This window comes from Leptonychotes weddellii, chromosome 3 (genome assembly GCF_054177405.1).
Source record: "Leptonychotes weddellii isolate Sample4059 chromosome 3, ASM5417740v2, whole genome shotgun sequence".
NCBI classification, from domain to species: Eukaryota; Metazoa; Chordata; class Mammalia; order Carnivora; family Phocidae; genus Leptonychotes; species Leptonychotes weddellii.
The window spans coordinates 40,665,235-40,682,352 of record NC_138371.1 but is presented as its reverse complement, the minus strand read 5'-3'; the positions used below and the strand labels follow the sequence as shown (position 1 = coordinate 40,682,352).

The window sequence follows — 17,118 nt, the reverse complement described above, 5'->3', positions numbered from 1 at the left end:
GTGTTCCATTTCTAAAAATTCAAAATGTAGAGGTTACCCCCAAAAAAGTTTACCTGTAAACTCTGCTTTTGTCATTCTGTATACTTAAAATATCTTCCTATTTACAAGACTACGTTAATCATTTCTTTTAAGACCTTTCCTACCATATCACTTAACAGAAATCCCTCTCTTACTTTGTTTTTCTTATAAGCTATGCATAGAAATAGGTCATTATTGAAACAACATATCAGTATGGCCTAAATTACGATCTTGCTATTATTTTGTTTCATGTACAACTTGTCTGTCAGTTCTTAGGGTAGAGACCACATTTTCTCCACTGATACACTACAGTTTTATATATATTTGGTAGATGTTGGCTGAGTGATTTTAGGTCTGCAAGGTCAGAGTCCAGAGCTTATAAAGTCACTCATTAGTTCCTATTAGACATGTAATAGGGAAAATAAATTATTTTTTGACTTAATTTATACGCTTAGTGCTTATTCATGTGTAGGACCAATATGAGTCTTACTTGGTATATTATCCTATAGTCAAAAGCAAGGACAGAACCATTCAAAAGCCAAGATCCATTTGTAAGAGTCACAAATGGAAAAGGAGAGAATAAAAGGAGAAGAGAGAACTTCACTTATTCAGGGAGTCTCTGAGGAAAGCTAGGTTTGTGTGGGAGGCTGTATATATGAATATTATGAATAGAAGAATATTTTTTGTATAGCTTCTTTAGTGTAAGTTAATTTACACAAAGGAATAAAGTCAGTCCCATTTTTTTCTTCACTTTAAAATTGTTTTCTTGTTTTGTTTTGTTTTTCAATATTGGTTTCTACATAGCAATCTGTGTACCACTAATGGTCTGATAATGTTTTCACAGGTTTATGGTAACATAAGAAAAAATAAGGACACTATAGTTAGTAAGTTTCTGATAAAGTTATTTTCATTCCATATATAAAATGTGTCATTTTGAGATAGTACCTTTTATACTTTCTCTTGGGTGTTAAGATATCCCTACTTTTACAAAATGACATTGGCATTTATTCTTTTATTAGTCTCAACTTGGCATAATAAAAAGTTGGCAACCATATATTGGCCCCACAAATTTTTGCCCTTGACATCTAAAAGTCTGGAAGGTATGGATCCATTCTCTTAGTATGTTTTAGTGATTTGAAGAAAATAGCACTATACAGAACCAAAAGCAATGAGACTATATATAGGGCTCTTGGGCTTAAGAAAGAGACATTTAATTGTGGCTCTCTAATTTTCAGGGAAAGAGCACCGAAGAAAATTAAAACCTAAAATTCAACCAAGAGATTCTTTGACTTTAATACCTCCTGTAACTAACTTCATGGGACTCTTCAAAACAACAAAACAAACCGCTGTTTCTCACAATATTTTTTCCTTTTCATCTGCAATTTCATCAGATATCATAGAAGTATCAAGACCAAGAATAGTGTTTTTGAGCCAACTTGGGAAACATGTACAGAAAGCTAACCCAGAGCCTGCAGAAGGCTAATAAAAGCATTAATATGAAAGTATAAAAGAATTCCTGAGCACTCTTTTTAAATTCTTTACTTTTTTTAAAAGAATTTATTTTTAAGTAATCTCTCTATTCAATGTGGGCCTCCAACTCACAACCCCAAGATCAAGAGTCACATGCTCTACGGACTGAGCCAGCCAGACACCCCCAAATTTTTTATTTTAATTTTAATCTAATTCTAGTAAAATACATATAACTGAGTATAAACATTTGAATGGAAGTTCTTGATATTGATACTTAACAGATTTTCTCTAGCCTGTCTACCAAAGTTTAACATCAGGTCAGAGTCATAGTTACAAAAAGTAAATAGAATTTTCTTGCATTTAACACTATTAAAATATAGCAACTGAAAAAAGTGGCATAATTAGTATATCTATATCAAGTGTTAGAAACATTTTTAAATTGGTATGCTGGGCTAAAGAGGCCTGATTCAAAATAGCCCACATGTTAACACTCACTGTAGTACCTTGAGATGTTTAACGATAAATACTACAAATGCATGAGGGTTTTAAAACCCAAAATGTAGAAATGTATACTTTTAAAAGACTTAAAAAAAAAAATCTGAAATCACTGCCCACCAAGTACAAAAGTATGGCTAAAAACTGTGGCTACCAGTGTTGACCATTTTCCATACTTACAAGTATTTTTGGTTTACAGCTGGAAAGTGTGACACTCTGTGGCTTAGAATCACATGATGTCTTTGCCCAAGGAGTACTGTTTCCACTAGGTACAAGTTTTGATGTAGGTCGGCCTCTATTTTACAGCAGCAGGTAGATTTGATACAAAGTCAAGCTGGGCTTCACTGTATCCTTTAAAGCCCTCATTTTTCTCTGACCACTTTGCTCTGGGCCACACTGAACATATGTATTAACTAGCAGTTATTTTCTCCAACATGCCTTAACACAAACCCTAATGATGGTGGTGATGGCAGCTACAGGTACTTAGGGCTTTCCATGCACCAGAGTCTAAATCCTAGGCTTTTTGCCATTGAACAATAAGCGACCTCTCCAATCTTCAAATTTAATTCTAATTCTGGTGGATGCCCTAATATAGGAACTATGGGGGGAAATGGCTTATTCTATACTACAAAGGGAAAAATAATTCAAATGATAAGAAACTGAGTCATTTATTCAGCACCATTAAGGATAAGAATTCATATTAATGGAAGTATTAAGCCTCTGCAGATGTAAAACAAAACAAAACAAAACCCTCTAGACAACAAACTTTGAGCTTTGGAACTGGCTTCTGGTGGGCTCAAGACTATATTTTAAGAATACGTTCAGGGGATTCTTCGTATTCAATAATATAAGACACTTCCTGAGTTTCTTGGCCTACCAAGGCCATCCTACTAGTCCTAAAACTCACAGTATTTTTCCTGAAGTACAGCTCCTCCAGTAAAGATGATTTTTATCACCCTGCATTTTTTCTTTTTTAAAATTACATATGAGAAAGGCCTGAAGATACAGAGGATTTCAGCAAATTGCCTTTTACCTGTACAATTAGCTAACTCTGGTGCATACACTTGCCCATATAGAATTCAGTGTTTCTCCCTCCCTTTTCCTTTCCCTCTTTCTCTCTTCTTTCCCTTCCCTCCTTCCTTATGGCCAAATACTAAAGGCCTACAGATATGGAATGCTTCCCCAAAATGCTCATTTTCTTTATCTGTACTTTCTCTTATTTATATCATGAACTCAATTTTGACATGTGTGCTTGTAACATCTGTAGCAATTTTGATACTTAAAAATTTTAAGAACATAGATTGTAGATACCCCCATTTTATAATATTTGTGATAGGGGGAAGAGATTTTGGTCAATTTCCTTCCATAGTTTGTATGCACTCTGATTGTGAGAGCCACAGGAAATACTTATATTACTTCTCTGTGAATTCAAGTTCACATGATACAGAACACAAATTTAAATGAAAAGTGTGAATTCACAAACTAAGTTTCTTCTAAATAATATTTACAAACCAATTCTATCAGAGCTATACCTCAACAGCAAAGAATATAAAGTTTGTTTTTTAAATAAATATAGGCTGTTTCTATATGTTCCCTCATATAAATTATATTTTCTATTTCCAAATGGATGATCATAAAGCAATACTCTATGATCACAATTCTTAAAAAAAAATTATTTACGGAATTTCCCCAAAAGGAGGTCACCTTAAGGCAGGATTAAAATAAGAAATCCTTTCGGTCTAGATTTTTATCCTTACCCTCTATTTTCTCAATAAAGCAAGTCATTGACTAGAAAATTAACAACTTGGTCCAGTATGGATGATATAATATAACTCTTTACTGGTAAAATCTCTCAAAGGACATTAAAGTCAGTAGCATTGTTTTTATATTCAAAGGACAGTACATTTAGTTACTTTAGGCAGAAAAAAAGTGATAAAGCTTCAGATTCAAAGGAAATTATCCAAACACAAACCAAAAACCTTCACATCTCATATATTTTCATTGATTAAATACAGTTTCTAAAATAATGCATGTAAACATTACATGGTCAACTAAAAAGTACAATACACACTTGAAGGATTACTTGCCTGTCCTATTTCTTAAAATCTCAGATGGATTTTAAGAAATGTATAGACATCCCAATTGCTCCAGGGAAGATGATACCTAATAACATATATTTTTATAATTAATAACATGCATTCTGTTAGAGACAGTCACTCTTTGTCTTCATTTAGAGTTCTCTGATTTGACATGACTTTGACCTGGCTACCTTTCTAAAACTGCTCTCTCATTATAAAAGTTAGGCTAATGTTTCAAAAGGAGCTAAAAAAAATAGCTTCTACTGATAACCACCAATTTCCCAGGGGGAGGTAGGTGGGGGGGGGTGTAGGTGAAATAAGTGAAGGGGATTAAGAAGTACAAACTTGCAGTTATAAAATAAGTCAGGGGATGAAAAATACAGCACAGGGAATATAGTCAATAACACTCTAATAACTTTGTATGGTACAGATGGTAAAACTATACTTATCATGGTATCGTAATACATATAAATGTTGGATCACTATGTTGTACACCTCAAATTAATATTGTATGTCAACTATAATTCAATTAAAAATAAATAAATTTAATAAAATAAATAGAATATAATCTAAAAAAATAGCTCTTACAATCCTGATATAAGAAAAAGAGAAAAAGGTCTAGGCCTTTTTAAAATGGGGCCAGGATTTAGCAGATTCACTGTATATCTTCCAAGGTTTTCTTTCTACCTGCCAATATCAGTACCTTCTTTACCCCCACAAGCTATTTTACTTTAATTTTGATAATAAACAAATCTACACTCCCTTATAAAACTATAACATATTATTAGTCTCTCAGCAGAGCAGGGGAAACATCAAACATAAAAACAAAAGAAAGTCTTGATGAACAATTAATACTATGTTTCTTCCACAATTTGAAATATAAAAAAATCACAACTTAATGTTGAAATACTACCTTTAGGGATTTTTTTGAAAAGCAAAAATCAAATCTCCATCTTTAACTGTGGTACTTTTATGGCAGCTTCTCCAACTTCTTCTGATATATCTACTCCAAGAGGACATCTGCATCACAATCAGATAAATCACATTATCTCAAATACTTGCTTCCTGATCTGTCGCTAGTTCGCTCCTATCTTGTGTACAATCATCTGTGATGATGGTTCTTGAATACAAACACAGCAGGGATAATGGGTGAAGAGAAGGCCAGTCCCATTAATAAATCTAAATTTTGGTATTTGTTTTAACTACTTAGAGGTATAATTGACATCTTTAATGTATACAACTCAATGAATTTGAGGATTGAGAAGTTTTTGAAAGAAATAGTTCTGCTCTCATACTATAAATAAAAACTTAAAAGGAAATAGAAAAATGATAAAAATGCCTTATAATTCTCTACAAAGCTGAAAGGGTACAAACAGTTTACCATACAGCTGAAGTCAAATCTGCATCCATTTCTACTTTAGAAATTCCCCAGGTTTTTATTGATTCTTCTCTGAGGTTTCAAAAGCTGGCTTGCTCCTTTTCTACCTTCTTGTCACTACTGGCAGGAGACGTCTGAGATCCTACTCTCTTTCTCTGTTCTTCCTCAGTAAATAATTTTGGCCTCAGATTTCTGCTTTTTTACAACGTTGCCCAATATACAGCTTCAACTGGACCCTAATCTGGAAAAAGCCATCAACTTCTGCCTCAACACTGTCACAAGAAGGCAACACTGGATCAGACAGTATGTTCTACGTGAGGCTAGGCCATCAATATAGGAGATTCCTTCTCCCACTACTAACTAAACTCTGTTTTAGGCTTTGAATTTTATACTGCAACTTGCATAGAGATTATAAAAGGTACCACGTACTTGGGTTCATAGCGGATGCCTTCTGTGTTGTGTAAAACGCCCACGCCAGCACGCAGTCTTTCAATACCGTTCCTAAATAAGAATCATTTAAATAAAATAAACAGACCAAGATTTAAAGGAAGAAGATGTAGCATGCTGAAATGGCAAATTATGAGTGAAGCACATACATCCCGTGGCTTACCATGCAATCATAATGCCATTGTCAGTGCACAGTCTGGGAGGAGGACACAGCAAAGTGCACTGTGTTGCATTTGTGACAATTTCCAGAGCTTTTCGGATGTATAAGTTACTTGCAACGCCCCCAGATACAACCTGAAGGAATTGAAAAGACCAAAATTAACAAATATTACATATGGCTATGAGCCAAACTGTTAGCTAAACCTGGGGAAGATTCCAGCATTATACAATAAGAAAATATCACATTTTGATAGGTGGAGATGGGCAAATGATCAATCTGTATAATAAAAATTTGGAGGAAAAGAAAATCAACAATTTCAATATCAATATACAAGGACCACTATAATTTTTTTTTGATTTATTTATTTATTTTGGCAGGGGGTGGGAGGGGCAGAGAGAGAGGGAGAGAGAAACTTAAGTGGACTCCACACTGAGCATGGAGCCTGACCAAGGGCTGGATCTCAGAATCCTGAGATCATGACCTGAGCTAAAACCAAAAGTCAGACACTTAACCCAGTGCACCACCATGAGGAGCCCCGGACCACTATCATTTTTGTACATTTTCTTCTAACTTTTTTCTAATTATAATCAAAGTACAACAATATTTTAGACCCTGCCATTTTTACTTATAAGCATTTTTCTCATTTTACATTATTCTTAAAAAGCTATTGCCTTTGATAGTCACATAATATTCTATTTTGTGACTCTACCATCATTTAATATTTGTCTCATTTTATAATTTTCAAAAAGATGAAGTTTAAGATATAGTTAAACAGGAAGTTTATCAAGGCTTTTATGCAGATTTAAAGGGATTTCATCAAAGGAACATAAATTTGAAGGAAACTAGCTTATTTTTCTAAAAATAATGATAGCAGTTACTGCATCTCATTTCTTAATGTAAATCCGCTTTTAAATTCAATGAGGAGATGCAGTCTTGGAGATTTTTTGCCACACAGGCTGTGCAGATGTCCCATAAAGCTGCCGTACCTGTATAAGAAATGGCTGTTAGTCTTTATTCTGCAAAGTTTCATACTTCCGGGCTAGCGTATGACATAAAGGCCTTTTGATCCTATGCACGGGATCAGTTAAGCTCCCAGAAGAAAAGTAACACACTGTGAAGTGTGAATACTATTGTTAGAGGAGACGACAGAACTTACCAGTACTGCATTACTTGGAGATAACAAGCGTCTCTGCTGGCAGAACAGAATGGCACGGTGAGTTCTCTCTGCCACGTGGCACGCCGTGGTGTGCTGTACCGCAGCGGCAACGTGTGCAGCTGAAGACAGGACTTGCCCCCTCTGCAGCCCTGCAGAAATAAGCAGGTATTTTTAGGCACAATCCAGGATTACTTATTTTTTCAACTCTCCCAATTAGAAATATACCTTCCTCTTTTTCCTTTTGCATTATTATCTTATCAATAACATGCTGAAGTCCAGAGAAAGAAAAATCACAATTTTTAGCTCGTTGCATGGGAGGTTTGATAGCAAAATGCAGTTTATTTCCTTGTTTGGCCAAATGTTCTATAGCCTTCCCACCACTCATGGTGGAGCACTCTGGATGTTTTATCAAAGACAGTCTTCTTGCCACCTATCAAAAACAAAAATGTTTGTAATGAGTCATAAAGCTGCACATTTGAAAACAAGCAAAGGAAATGAAATTTACTAAAAAAAAAAAAAGTCCAACCAAAAACCAAAATAGCACAACAAGCCTGGGTGAATAAGACATGCTGTGCTTTTACATATATGGACTATAGTTAGTAGTCAGTAAGGACAGACTCTTGCTCCTTCTCACAGCCTGATCAATAGGGGTCAATAGGGGCGCCTGGGTGGCTCAGATGGTTGAGCATCTGCCTTCAGCTCAGGTCATGATCCTAGGGTCCTGGGATCGAGTCCCGCATCAGGCTCCCTGCTAGGCCGGGAGCCTGCTTCTCCCTCTGCCTCTGCCTCTCTCTCTGACTCTCATGAATAAAAAAAAAAAAAAAAAATAGGGGTCAATCACTGCTTCCCTATCTACTTCTGCTCTTTTGGAGATGAAAAATAAGTTTGAAGTTCACAATGACTGCTTAATGATTAGCTTCACATTAGAACTTGTCCATTTCCTCTAATCATTGCAGCTGTTGGCAGTAGGCTTTCTGCAGATAGCAGTAGGCTCAGGATTCATAAACAAGGGAAAAAGAAACCTGCTTGGTGGTGGTGTCAGCAACTATGACGTTCAGTCACAAAACTTTGTACATCTTTGGGCGCCTGGGTGGCTCAGTTGGTTAAGCAACTGCCTTCGGCTCAGGTCATGATCTTGGAGTCCCGGGATCGAGTCCCACATTGGGCTCCCTGCTCAGCGGGGAGTCTGCTTCTCCCTCTGACCCTCTCCCCTCTCATGCTCTCACTCTTCTCTCTCTCACGTAAATAAATAAAATCTTTAAAAAAAACATACAAAACTTTATACATCTTTAATGTCCTTTATTATCTTTATATACCCTCTTATTTCACATTTTTATAGTACTTTACATGGCAATTTCTTTCAGATATATTTTTTGATTAAAAACATAACAGCATCTGCAAACTATATGAGCCTTTATGTACTGATCTAAACCTCTTACCATTTCACTCATAATGGGTAAGAAATCTTTTATAAAACTATGTACTACTTTTCTTTTTTTCTTACTGCATATAAATTTTTTTCAGTCTATTAATCAGAAATATTTAGATAAATGGCAGTAGTGTATCTATTATTATCTGACTGAAATAGACACCTTAATAGAAAAGAATGAAGAAATTAATTCTTAAATAATTACCTTGTCAAGCATGTCACCTGGTGCTATGTCCAAAGACTTTCCCAGAAGCAGAAAATCTGAAACTCCTCTAACTAATGCCAACAGACAATGACCTCCAGAAATCAAAAGAACTAAAAAGGGAAATTCTACTTTATTTAACAACCTAATAGTAAGTGCATGAGCCTCCATATGATGAATGGGAATGAAAGGTTTTTTTAACTGGTCTACTAGTTGTAAACTAAATGATAAGCCTACTCCCAAGCTTAAAGCAAGTCCTGGTTTTACAGTAGTTGCAATTGCTGAGAGTTCACTTGGAGAGACTTTACTGGCAGAGAGCACTTCTTGCACTATTCGTTGAATATTTTCTCTGTGAAGTTGCTGAGCTACTGCAGGAACAATCCCACCTGTTCTGGAAGAAATAAAAAAACAGCTTTTTAGAATTTCAAGACTGTCAAAATAGAGTAAGAAAAGTTTTACATTAGGGCTGAAGGCATGTTTTCAAATTAATTATTTTATAGCCAAATATGTTAGTCAAGTATATTTAAGTATGTGTACCTTATAATGCAGCACAGTATAAGAACTTAGTATGCAGTGATTAAGGGTGTAATGTCTGACTTTTCAAAATTGTACACAACAAATTCCTATGGATTTGTTGATGAATGGAATCACCAAAATAATCTTAAGAAGCATTCTATGGAAGACGTCTTGAACAAGGAAAGGACAGGATAAAACTGGATTTTAGAAAAATTAATCTCTCTGGAGACAGAATTTTTATTTTTATTTATTTTTTCAATTAAAAAAATTTTTTTTAAGATTTTATTTGTCAGAGAGAGAGAGAGAGAGAGAGAGCACAAGCAGGGGGAGTGGCAGGCAGAGGGAGAAGCAGGCTCCCTGCTGAGCAAGGAGCCTGATGTGGGACTCAATCCCAGCACCCTGGGATCATGACCTGAGCCAAAGGCAGACGCTTAACTAACTGAGCCACCCACATGCCCCTAAGGGAGAATTTTCAAAGAGGTTACTGTAAAAGTATTTGTTTACATCTTAAACTACATGATCATGGGACATGAAAGAAAGGGACAGAGAGCCTTGAAAAACTGTTATAACTGACTGGATATAAGGGGAAGGGGGACCAAGGCATCCAAGATGATTCACATATTGAGCTGGAATGACTAGGAGAAAAGCAATACTAACAGAGAAACATGAAGACAGTTTTGTGAAGAAGATGAGTTTATTTTTAAACACACTGCACTTGAGGTCATGGCAGGACAGCAGACAGCTTGCAATCCTGAAATAAGAGTTGATAATTTTGATTTTGGGTCTATGTAGGACCCACTCCAAATGTCAAGAGTAAAGAAGTAGGAGGCAAAGTTGCTAGCAAAAAATTTGCCAGCATGTGACTGACTTACAATCAGAGAAGCAGAGCAATAAAATATAGGGTCTGCAAGATACACCTCTCTAATCTCAAAAAAATCTTCAAATATTTGACGCTGTGACTTCTATACACAGAAATGAAAACCCTCAATAGGGGCATTCAATTAATATTTACTTAATAGTTATAATATGCAGGGACGCCTGGGGGGCTCAGTCAGTTAAGTGTCTGCCTTTGGCTCAGACCCTGATCCCAGGGTCCTGGGATGGAGCCCCGAGGCAGGCTCCTTGCTCAGGGGGGAGTTGCCTTCTTCCTCTCCCTTTGCCCCTCCCCCTGCTCATGCTCTCTGTCCCTCTGCTCTCTCTCTCTCTCTCAAACAATAAAATCTTAAAAAAAATAGTTATAATATGTACTGAATCAGGCAATTAGGGAAACAATAAAAGAAACAACCTTATTTCAACACATTCATATAGTAATACCATTTTCCTTAATTCTTCAAAGCCACTTTTTCTCTTACATTCTTCAACTCTGTTAATGACCTTCAGCCTTCTAATGACTTGCGTTTCTAGCTTCATCTTTATCTCCTTTCTTTATCTCACTTTCCACAACTAGGTGTATCACCATTCCAATTGCCACCATCAAGTTCAAAAAGCTCTCATTATCTCAGTCTATTCAAAGTCTTCTAACTGCAACTTCCTAGAGAGATTTTCTGATCCTTGGAGTCCATTCTACATTCTACATTGACCCCATAACTCTCCTACTCAAAAGCATTTACTTTCTTGAAATTTGGGTAACTTTAAGTCTAAATCCTCTCCCTCCCACTTCCTTCTCCCACTTGTCTACCTCCCTTTCTTGCTTGGGTTGGGGGAGGGGGGTCCTACCTTGGACCTGCTTAGGGCTGCTTAGCTAGCATAATCCTTTTAAGGATTTTATGTATTTTATCTTAAAAGGATTATGCTAGCTAAGCACTCGAGACAAAAGAGATGAGTAAGACCATGGCTTTATTCTCAAAAGAATTGATTTGTACACAGTACGGAGAGTAGGTGACTGAGGGGCTAAAGCTAATAAAAAGTCAGGGAAACCATCTGGCCTCAAGGTAGGACCCCCCTCCCCCAACCCAAACAGTCCTCTATTAATGCATTTCCCATGCTGTTTTACAATGACTTGCTTACCTGTCGGTCTTCTTCACTCATTTATAATGGACTAGAAGTACGATTGTTACTAATAATAAGTAGCTTTTATTGAGTTCTTGCTCCCTGTCAAGAATTGCACTACACGCCTTGGAAGAATTCACATTTAATCCTCACAACAGTATTAGGAGCTAGTTACCATTACTATCCCTATTTCACACATAAGGAAACTGAGGCACAGAAAACCGTGTAAGGTCTCATAGTTGAACCAGAATGTAAACCTACTGCTCAGAGACAAGGATTATATATCTCGGTCTTATTTGTACCACGGTGCTTCAAATGTTGCCTGGCAACTGTAGGAATTCAATAAATGCTGAGATGAGCTGTGTAGATGGTACCACTTTACTTCCTGTGTATTTCTCTCAAGTGACCTATGCACTAACTAAACTGAACGTTTGTCCTGTATTTTATCACCTCTTTGCCTTTGCTATAATGTTTACTCATGCTATTTTTTCCATCTCCATTCATTGAAGGCCTACCTATTTTCAAGGCCACTGACACCTGCAGTGTATCAGATGCTATGCTGGCTATCAGGCATAGTATAGTGATTAATACTGATAATTAAGACAGAGCCCGTCACCATGGAGTTTAGAGTCTATTGGGGGAAAGACTATACATAAGTAAACAAATGTAAAAATTATCAAAAGGATGATGAAGAAAATAAGCAGGGTGTGGTGATACAGAATAAACATGGCAGGGATACTGAATTTAGATAAAGTGGTCAGGGAAGGCCTTTCTACACAGTCAACATTTACATGTGCAAATGTCCAGGACACTCAGAAATACTGAGTGGAACTGAGGCATGGTAGTAATAGTTATTGTTTGCACCACTTGTTTGATACTTACTTTATGCTGCCTTGTACTGTATGTTTCCTTGTAGGTCTCTATATCAGAGATTGGGTTAAGCTCCTTGAAGGCAAGGACTTTCTGGTATTTCACTATGCCTTATTAACACTTACCACAGCCCTTTCATATAGTATGTAACTGTTAGAGGTCTATTCTGTCTCTTCACATATATTATTTCTGTTATACTCCCCACAATCCTGTAAGGCAGGTATTATCTTTCCCATTTTACAGATGTGAAAACACAATCAGAGAGGATAAGGAACTTGCCTAAATTCAGAGTCAACACCATTTGCCTAATTCATAATTCAAATACAGGTCTGTGATCTCAAAATACCAACCTTTTTCACTATTCAGGTGTTACAAATTGATGGCTTGAAGGTGTATTTGATCTGTATAGCATTTTAATCTATTTTGAATTACCAACTAATTTTAAAATCTGGAGATATTACAGTTACATTCTGGATTCCCATTTTCTCTTGAAAATTCTGATGATCAAATAACATAGGGCCTACATTTCTGCATGGCAACAATTGGCTGGAGCTGACTAGTGACCTCCTCCAGATATCTTCCACTTTATCCAGCCCACTTATCTATGTAGCCTGACTAGTGGTCCTCTGCAAAGACATGAGTTTATAAACCTTGCACCATTCTATGCTTTAATACAACAGTGTATTATTATTTAAGTACCAAGATGAGTTATATCTATAAATGTGAATAGGATTTTTTTTTTTTCCCCAGTGATTAACACAGGCTAGAGATAGGGTCATGCTCTCCTAGGACTTCAGTCGAGACCATGAAACATACAGGTGGACAAAAGAGGAAAAGGCATTACTAAGGGGAAATCATGGATAAATCTTAGAGTTGGGAATGAGCTTAGTTCTTTTTGGCAAGAGGCTCAGTTAAAGTTGAGACCTTATTATGGAGAGCCTTAAAGGCCAGGATGAAGGGTTTAAGGTTCTCTATAGTAGTTATTAGAAGCTTTTGCACAAAAGAACTTAACTCCTAAAATTGAACTTTTATATATGATAAATAGAATTATTTCATTTTACTTTTCCCAAAAGTGGGAACTACCAAGATAATGTCTACTTACTTTAAATGAACTTCAGTTTGGGAGTGTATTGCTTCTCCCAAAACATTTCCAGTTTCATCCACCACGGCAGCTGCTGTATCATCACAACTGGTTTCAATTCCTAATACTAGTTTATGAAGAAACAGTTTTCCAGGATGAAAATTAAAACTTCTTAAAAATTCATAAGGTTTCCTTCTTGATGGTTTAGAAAAAACTCCTGTTGTCTTATTCAGTATTAGCATACTTAACTCTACAGATAACTCCTAGAAAAGAAATGAAGAAACAAACTAATTATTTGGAACTGACATTAACCACTAACCCATTCATATGAGCAAAATTCCAAAAACTTGATTTATTTTGCAATATAATAGTTTTACAAAATTACAGGAAAGTTTTGTAAAAGCAAAAATTTCTAAAGGCTATAGCAACCTGTGAACATAAATAACAGTATGAATGAATACAATGCTCTTCAAGGGGAAAACAAGGAAGTCAGATACAAAATTTTTTAGTATTATCATGCTGTTCTTAGCAAACTATTCATTATTTATAAAATAGCTAATAGTTGCATGGATAGTCTTCTGGAAAGTGCTATTTATTTTTGATAGCTAAGTTAAAACAAAATTGGTTTAAGAAAATTAAATGATAAAGGCAAAACAGAACAGATACAAATAAATGCATTCCATTTCTTGGAAATCTCTTTCAAAATAAAATTTAATAATTTGGTTTGAAAACAATTCACAGAAAAGACACACACAATTTAGTCATCTACTTTGGAAACAAGTGTTCTTATAAAGCTCATCTTAAAAGAACCACATGTGGACTAAAACGACTGCAACCTAATACCCATTTTATCCATTAATTACAATTTTTCTAATTCAGTCTCCATTTTACCACAGGTTTATTGTAGTAAGGATCTCCCCAAATCCTTTCTCCTCAAAATAATAGCAGTACATCACTGAAGCACCCTGGTATCTTCACAATTCCAAGTATCTAATTTCATGCCCCCAAATCACCTGTTCTAGACCTTTCTGGATGCTTACGTAGACCCTTCCCCTACACAGTAATGGACAAAATGGAAAAAAATGAGAGAATACTGGAATTTTTATTGTTCCCCTCTGGCAGAGGGCATCCGGGGATTAGAGTTATAAGCAACCTACTTGCGCAGAGGACAGCTGCGGGGAGTGCAGCCCAGACACACATACTCGGAGAAATTAGATTTGCAGTCACTAAAATCCAGGCAGGGAATCTTGTGCGAAGCACTTGTCTTTAGGGCTACGAAGGCTCCTAAGTGAACCAGGGTACTTGGCCAGTGCTAGTCTGTTCTAGGAAGCGAAAGGTTTGTACTGGAATCGCCCTTCCAGGCAGGCGACAGAACCAGTGAGAGAGGGGGTGAGCAATTTTACCCACCTTCCTCGTGAACGACAGTGGCTAGTACTGGTTTCGTTCCCCTAGCAAAGACGGTCGACTGCGTTTTTAAAAGAGCAAGAGAGGCCGAACCTGTCGCTCCGGAAGTGATGTCATCAACACGGTGCCAGCGTCTCGTCGCCAGCGCCTGCTCCTATGGCCCTGGAGGGCGTCACTCTTAACTCGGTACAAACAAAGCGTAAATGTTGTTTTTGTCCGAGATGCAGTGCGTGCACTCCTGCGTTACTTTAGACTTACAGGTAGCAAGACTTTTGCAAGGTCACACGGCTTATGATCGATCTAGCGGAGGTCGTAGATTTGCCTGACTACACAGCGTTAAGTTCTAAACACTTGGCTACGTGAAAATTTTGTTTGCCTTTGGCTGGAATTTGGACGCCACTGTGAGGAAAGGATGGTGCAGATTATTCGTCATTCCATTTTAGAGGAACTATGACCAAATCTAAAGGTTGTTGCCCGAAATAGCTAATAGTTTCAGAAACGGAGTGGAAAGGAGGGACGACGCCACGGACCTACTTGTACACGGTTCCGAGGGAACGGAAGTGCTTCCGATCGGACTATCTAAACCGTCCCTCTCACTTTTTGGAGTAAAGGTGTGGGGCTGGCTCGTTTTTGTGATTAAAAAGGGGAAGGAGCTATGGTATATTCATTTACCATGAAAAAATTATATCCTATTTTCGCAATGCATTTCATGGTTTCTGCTTACTATGTACACAACCTTCAGGAAAATATGTACTCATTCTTGGACCTCCTTCAGTCTTTTTTTTCCCTTTCTTTTATTGTATGTGAACTTGTCATTTGTATGAATAGATTTATCCCAAGTCTTTCTTCTGCTAAAGTCCTGCTAGACTTTAAGGTTTTACTAAGCTTACTAAGCAAGGACTTAATATATGCAAGATTGGTTAAGGCTATCACATAAATCTCTCGAACGGCATGAAGTTCTTGGTATAGAAGATAAAGAAATCTCGGTCGGAAGTCACAGTTACAGTCTAGTGGTAGAAATATATACATTCATAATTACCAAAATGTTTATAATTTTTTAGGTGAAACATGTTTTCAAAATTTATGTGTGACAATAGTAACCATAATTAGCAATTCACTTACGTTGTGCCAGGTAGTGTCGCAGATTAATTTAATCCTCACTATAATCCCGTGAGGTAATTAGTTACTGTCCTCATTTTACAGATGAGGCAAATGGACCACAGAGTTTGATGATTTGCTGGTCACATAGCTAGTAAACGCAAAGCTGTAAGTTAGGCCATCTGGTTCTGGAAACTGTTTCCTTAACTTCTAGAAGATAAAGTAACACTTATTTCCCTAGGAAGTGTGTCTGAGCTAAAAAAAAAAAAAAGGGGGGGGGGAGAAAAATTAAGACCAAAGGGTTAAGAAAAATTAGTTCTCCTAACTGCATATGATTGGTTAGAGATTATTTTCTATTATATGCTGAAATCTAGTCTGACCATAAAATCTTTCACATCTGGCATTTTCTTGCAATTCGGATTATGTTCAGCAGGTGTGTCACAATACCCTTCTGTGCAAGAATGTGTCAAGAGTTATCCCTTTTTTATGTGCTGGTATTATTGGTAGATTCCTCATCCAGGCACGTTTGCCTGGTGTTGAGTCTTAATGCTGCATTATGTGAAACAGCAAAACTCTAGGACACATTAGGAAGGAATTTTATTCTTCCTTAGATTGATGGCATGTAAGTAGCAGAAAGAAAAGGCACTTATACCAGTACCACATATTTGGCAAGTGAAGGTATACATTTTCCATGTTCTTTATTGTACTAGAGGAGAAATTATTGGTGGAAAGGCACTTATCCTCTCTGAGGCCTGCCTGGGCTTTCATACAGATCACATTATATGATTTGAATGCCACTGGTGGACATTCTCAAAGAAATATGGCTTAACTAATGTAACTTCCACTTGAATTTAGAATCAAAATATGCTCATTTTGTCTTTGCTATTGCCTGCCTAACTTGCCATTTTTAAGTTTTAGAGGAAAGTAATATATAGAAGAGTCTTTACAATAATTTCCTAATTACGTCTTACTAAATTGGATTTTATTTTCATTTGTTACTTATTTATTGGGTTCTTTCCTTTGGGCTACAAACTTCATCAGTTGTTAGGGATAAAAGATAAGATCCACTCCCTATATTCAAGGAATGGGGTCTAATTACAATACAGCATTATTGAAAGTGTACATTGAGAGTGGGGAGTTGCTTGGGGAAGGTGGTATAGCTTGCCACAGAGGTATCCACAGCTTAGCAGGACCTTGGTGTGATTACTGGGTTTCAACATCTGATTTTCTAGGCTTGAAACTGGTTTATCAGATTTGGAGGTGACTGGACTCTGGGGTGCTGAGGCACACAATCTGCTAAGAAACTGCTTTGTAAAAACCATATACT

The 17,118-nt window shown here is 36.7% G+C and overlaps 3 protein-coding genes across 5 annotated transcripts in view; 1 reads left to right on the top strand and 2 right to left on the bottom strand.

Annotated features, from left to right (window-relative positions):
• Positions 1-1,546, top strand: part of ANKAR (ankyrin and armadillo repeat containing) — a 65,763-nt gene extending 64,217 nt beyond the window's left edge. Inside the window, exon 24 of the mRNA XM_081813994.1 lies at positions 1,254-1,546. Within this exon, the coding sequence (XP_081670120.1) occupies positions 1,254-1,501 (248 nt within the window). The 3' untranslated portion in view covers positions 1,502-1,546. The remainder of the gene's footprint in view (positions 1-1,253) is intronic.
• Positions 1-13,531, bottom strand: part of OSGEPL1 (O-sialoglycoprotein endopeptidase like 1) — a 52,038-nt gene extending 38,507 nt beyond the window's left edge. Inside the window, exons 1-7 of one of the 3 annotated variants that reach the window (XM_081813990.1) lie at positions 13,311-13,531; positions 8,837-9,224; positions 7,428-7,632; positions 7,203-7,351; positions 6,050-6,180; positions 5,869-5,940; positions 3,799-5,081 (exon numbers count right to left, since the gene is read on the bottom strand). In XM_081813990.1, coding sequence (XP_081670116.1) covers positions 5,003-5,081; positions 5,869-5,940; positions 6,050-6,180; positions 7,203-7,351; positions 7,428-7,632; positions 8,837-9,224; positions 13,311-13,531 — 1,245 coding nt within the window. In that variant the 3' untranslated portion in view covers positions 3,799-5,002. Of the gene's footprint in view, positions 1-3,798; positions 5,182-5,868; positions 5,941-6,049; positions 6,181-7,202; positions 7,352-7,427; positions 7,633-8,836; positions 9,225-13,310 lie in introns of those variants that run through there. The other 2 variants (XM_081813991.1, XM_081813989.1) reach the window with 2 other exon arrangements.
• The window catches only part of ORMDL1 (ORMDL sphingolipid biosynthesis regulator 1), a 22,456-nt gene continuing 18,762 nt past the window's right edge, over positions 13,425-17,118 (bottom strand). The window contains exon 4 of the mRNA XM_031037419.2: positions 13,425-13,552. Within this exon, the coding sequence (XP_030893279.1) occupies positions 13,540-13,552 (13 nt within the window). The 3' untranslated portion in view covers positions 13,425-13,539. The remainder of the gene's footprint in view (positions 13,553-17,118) is intronic.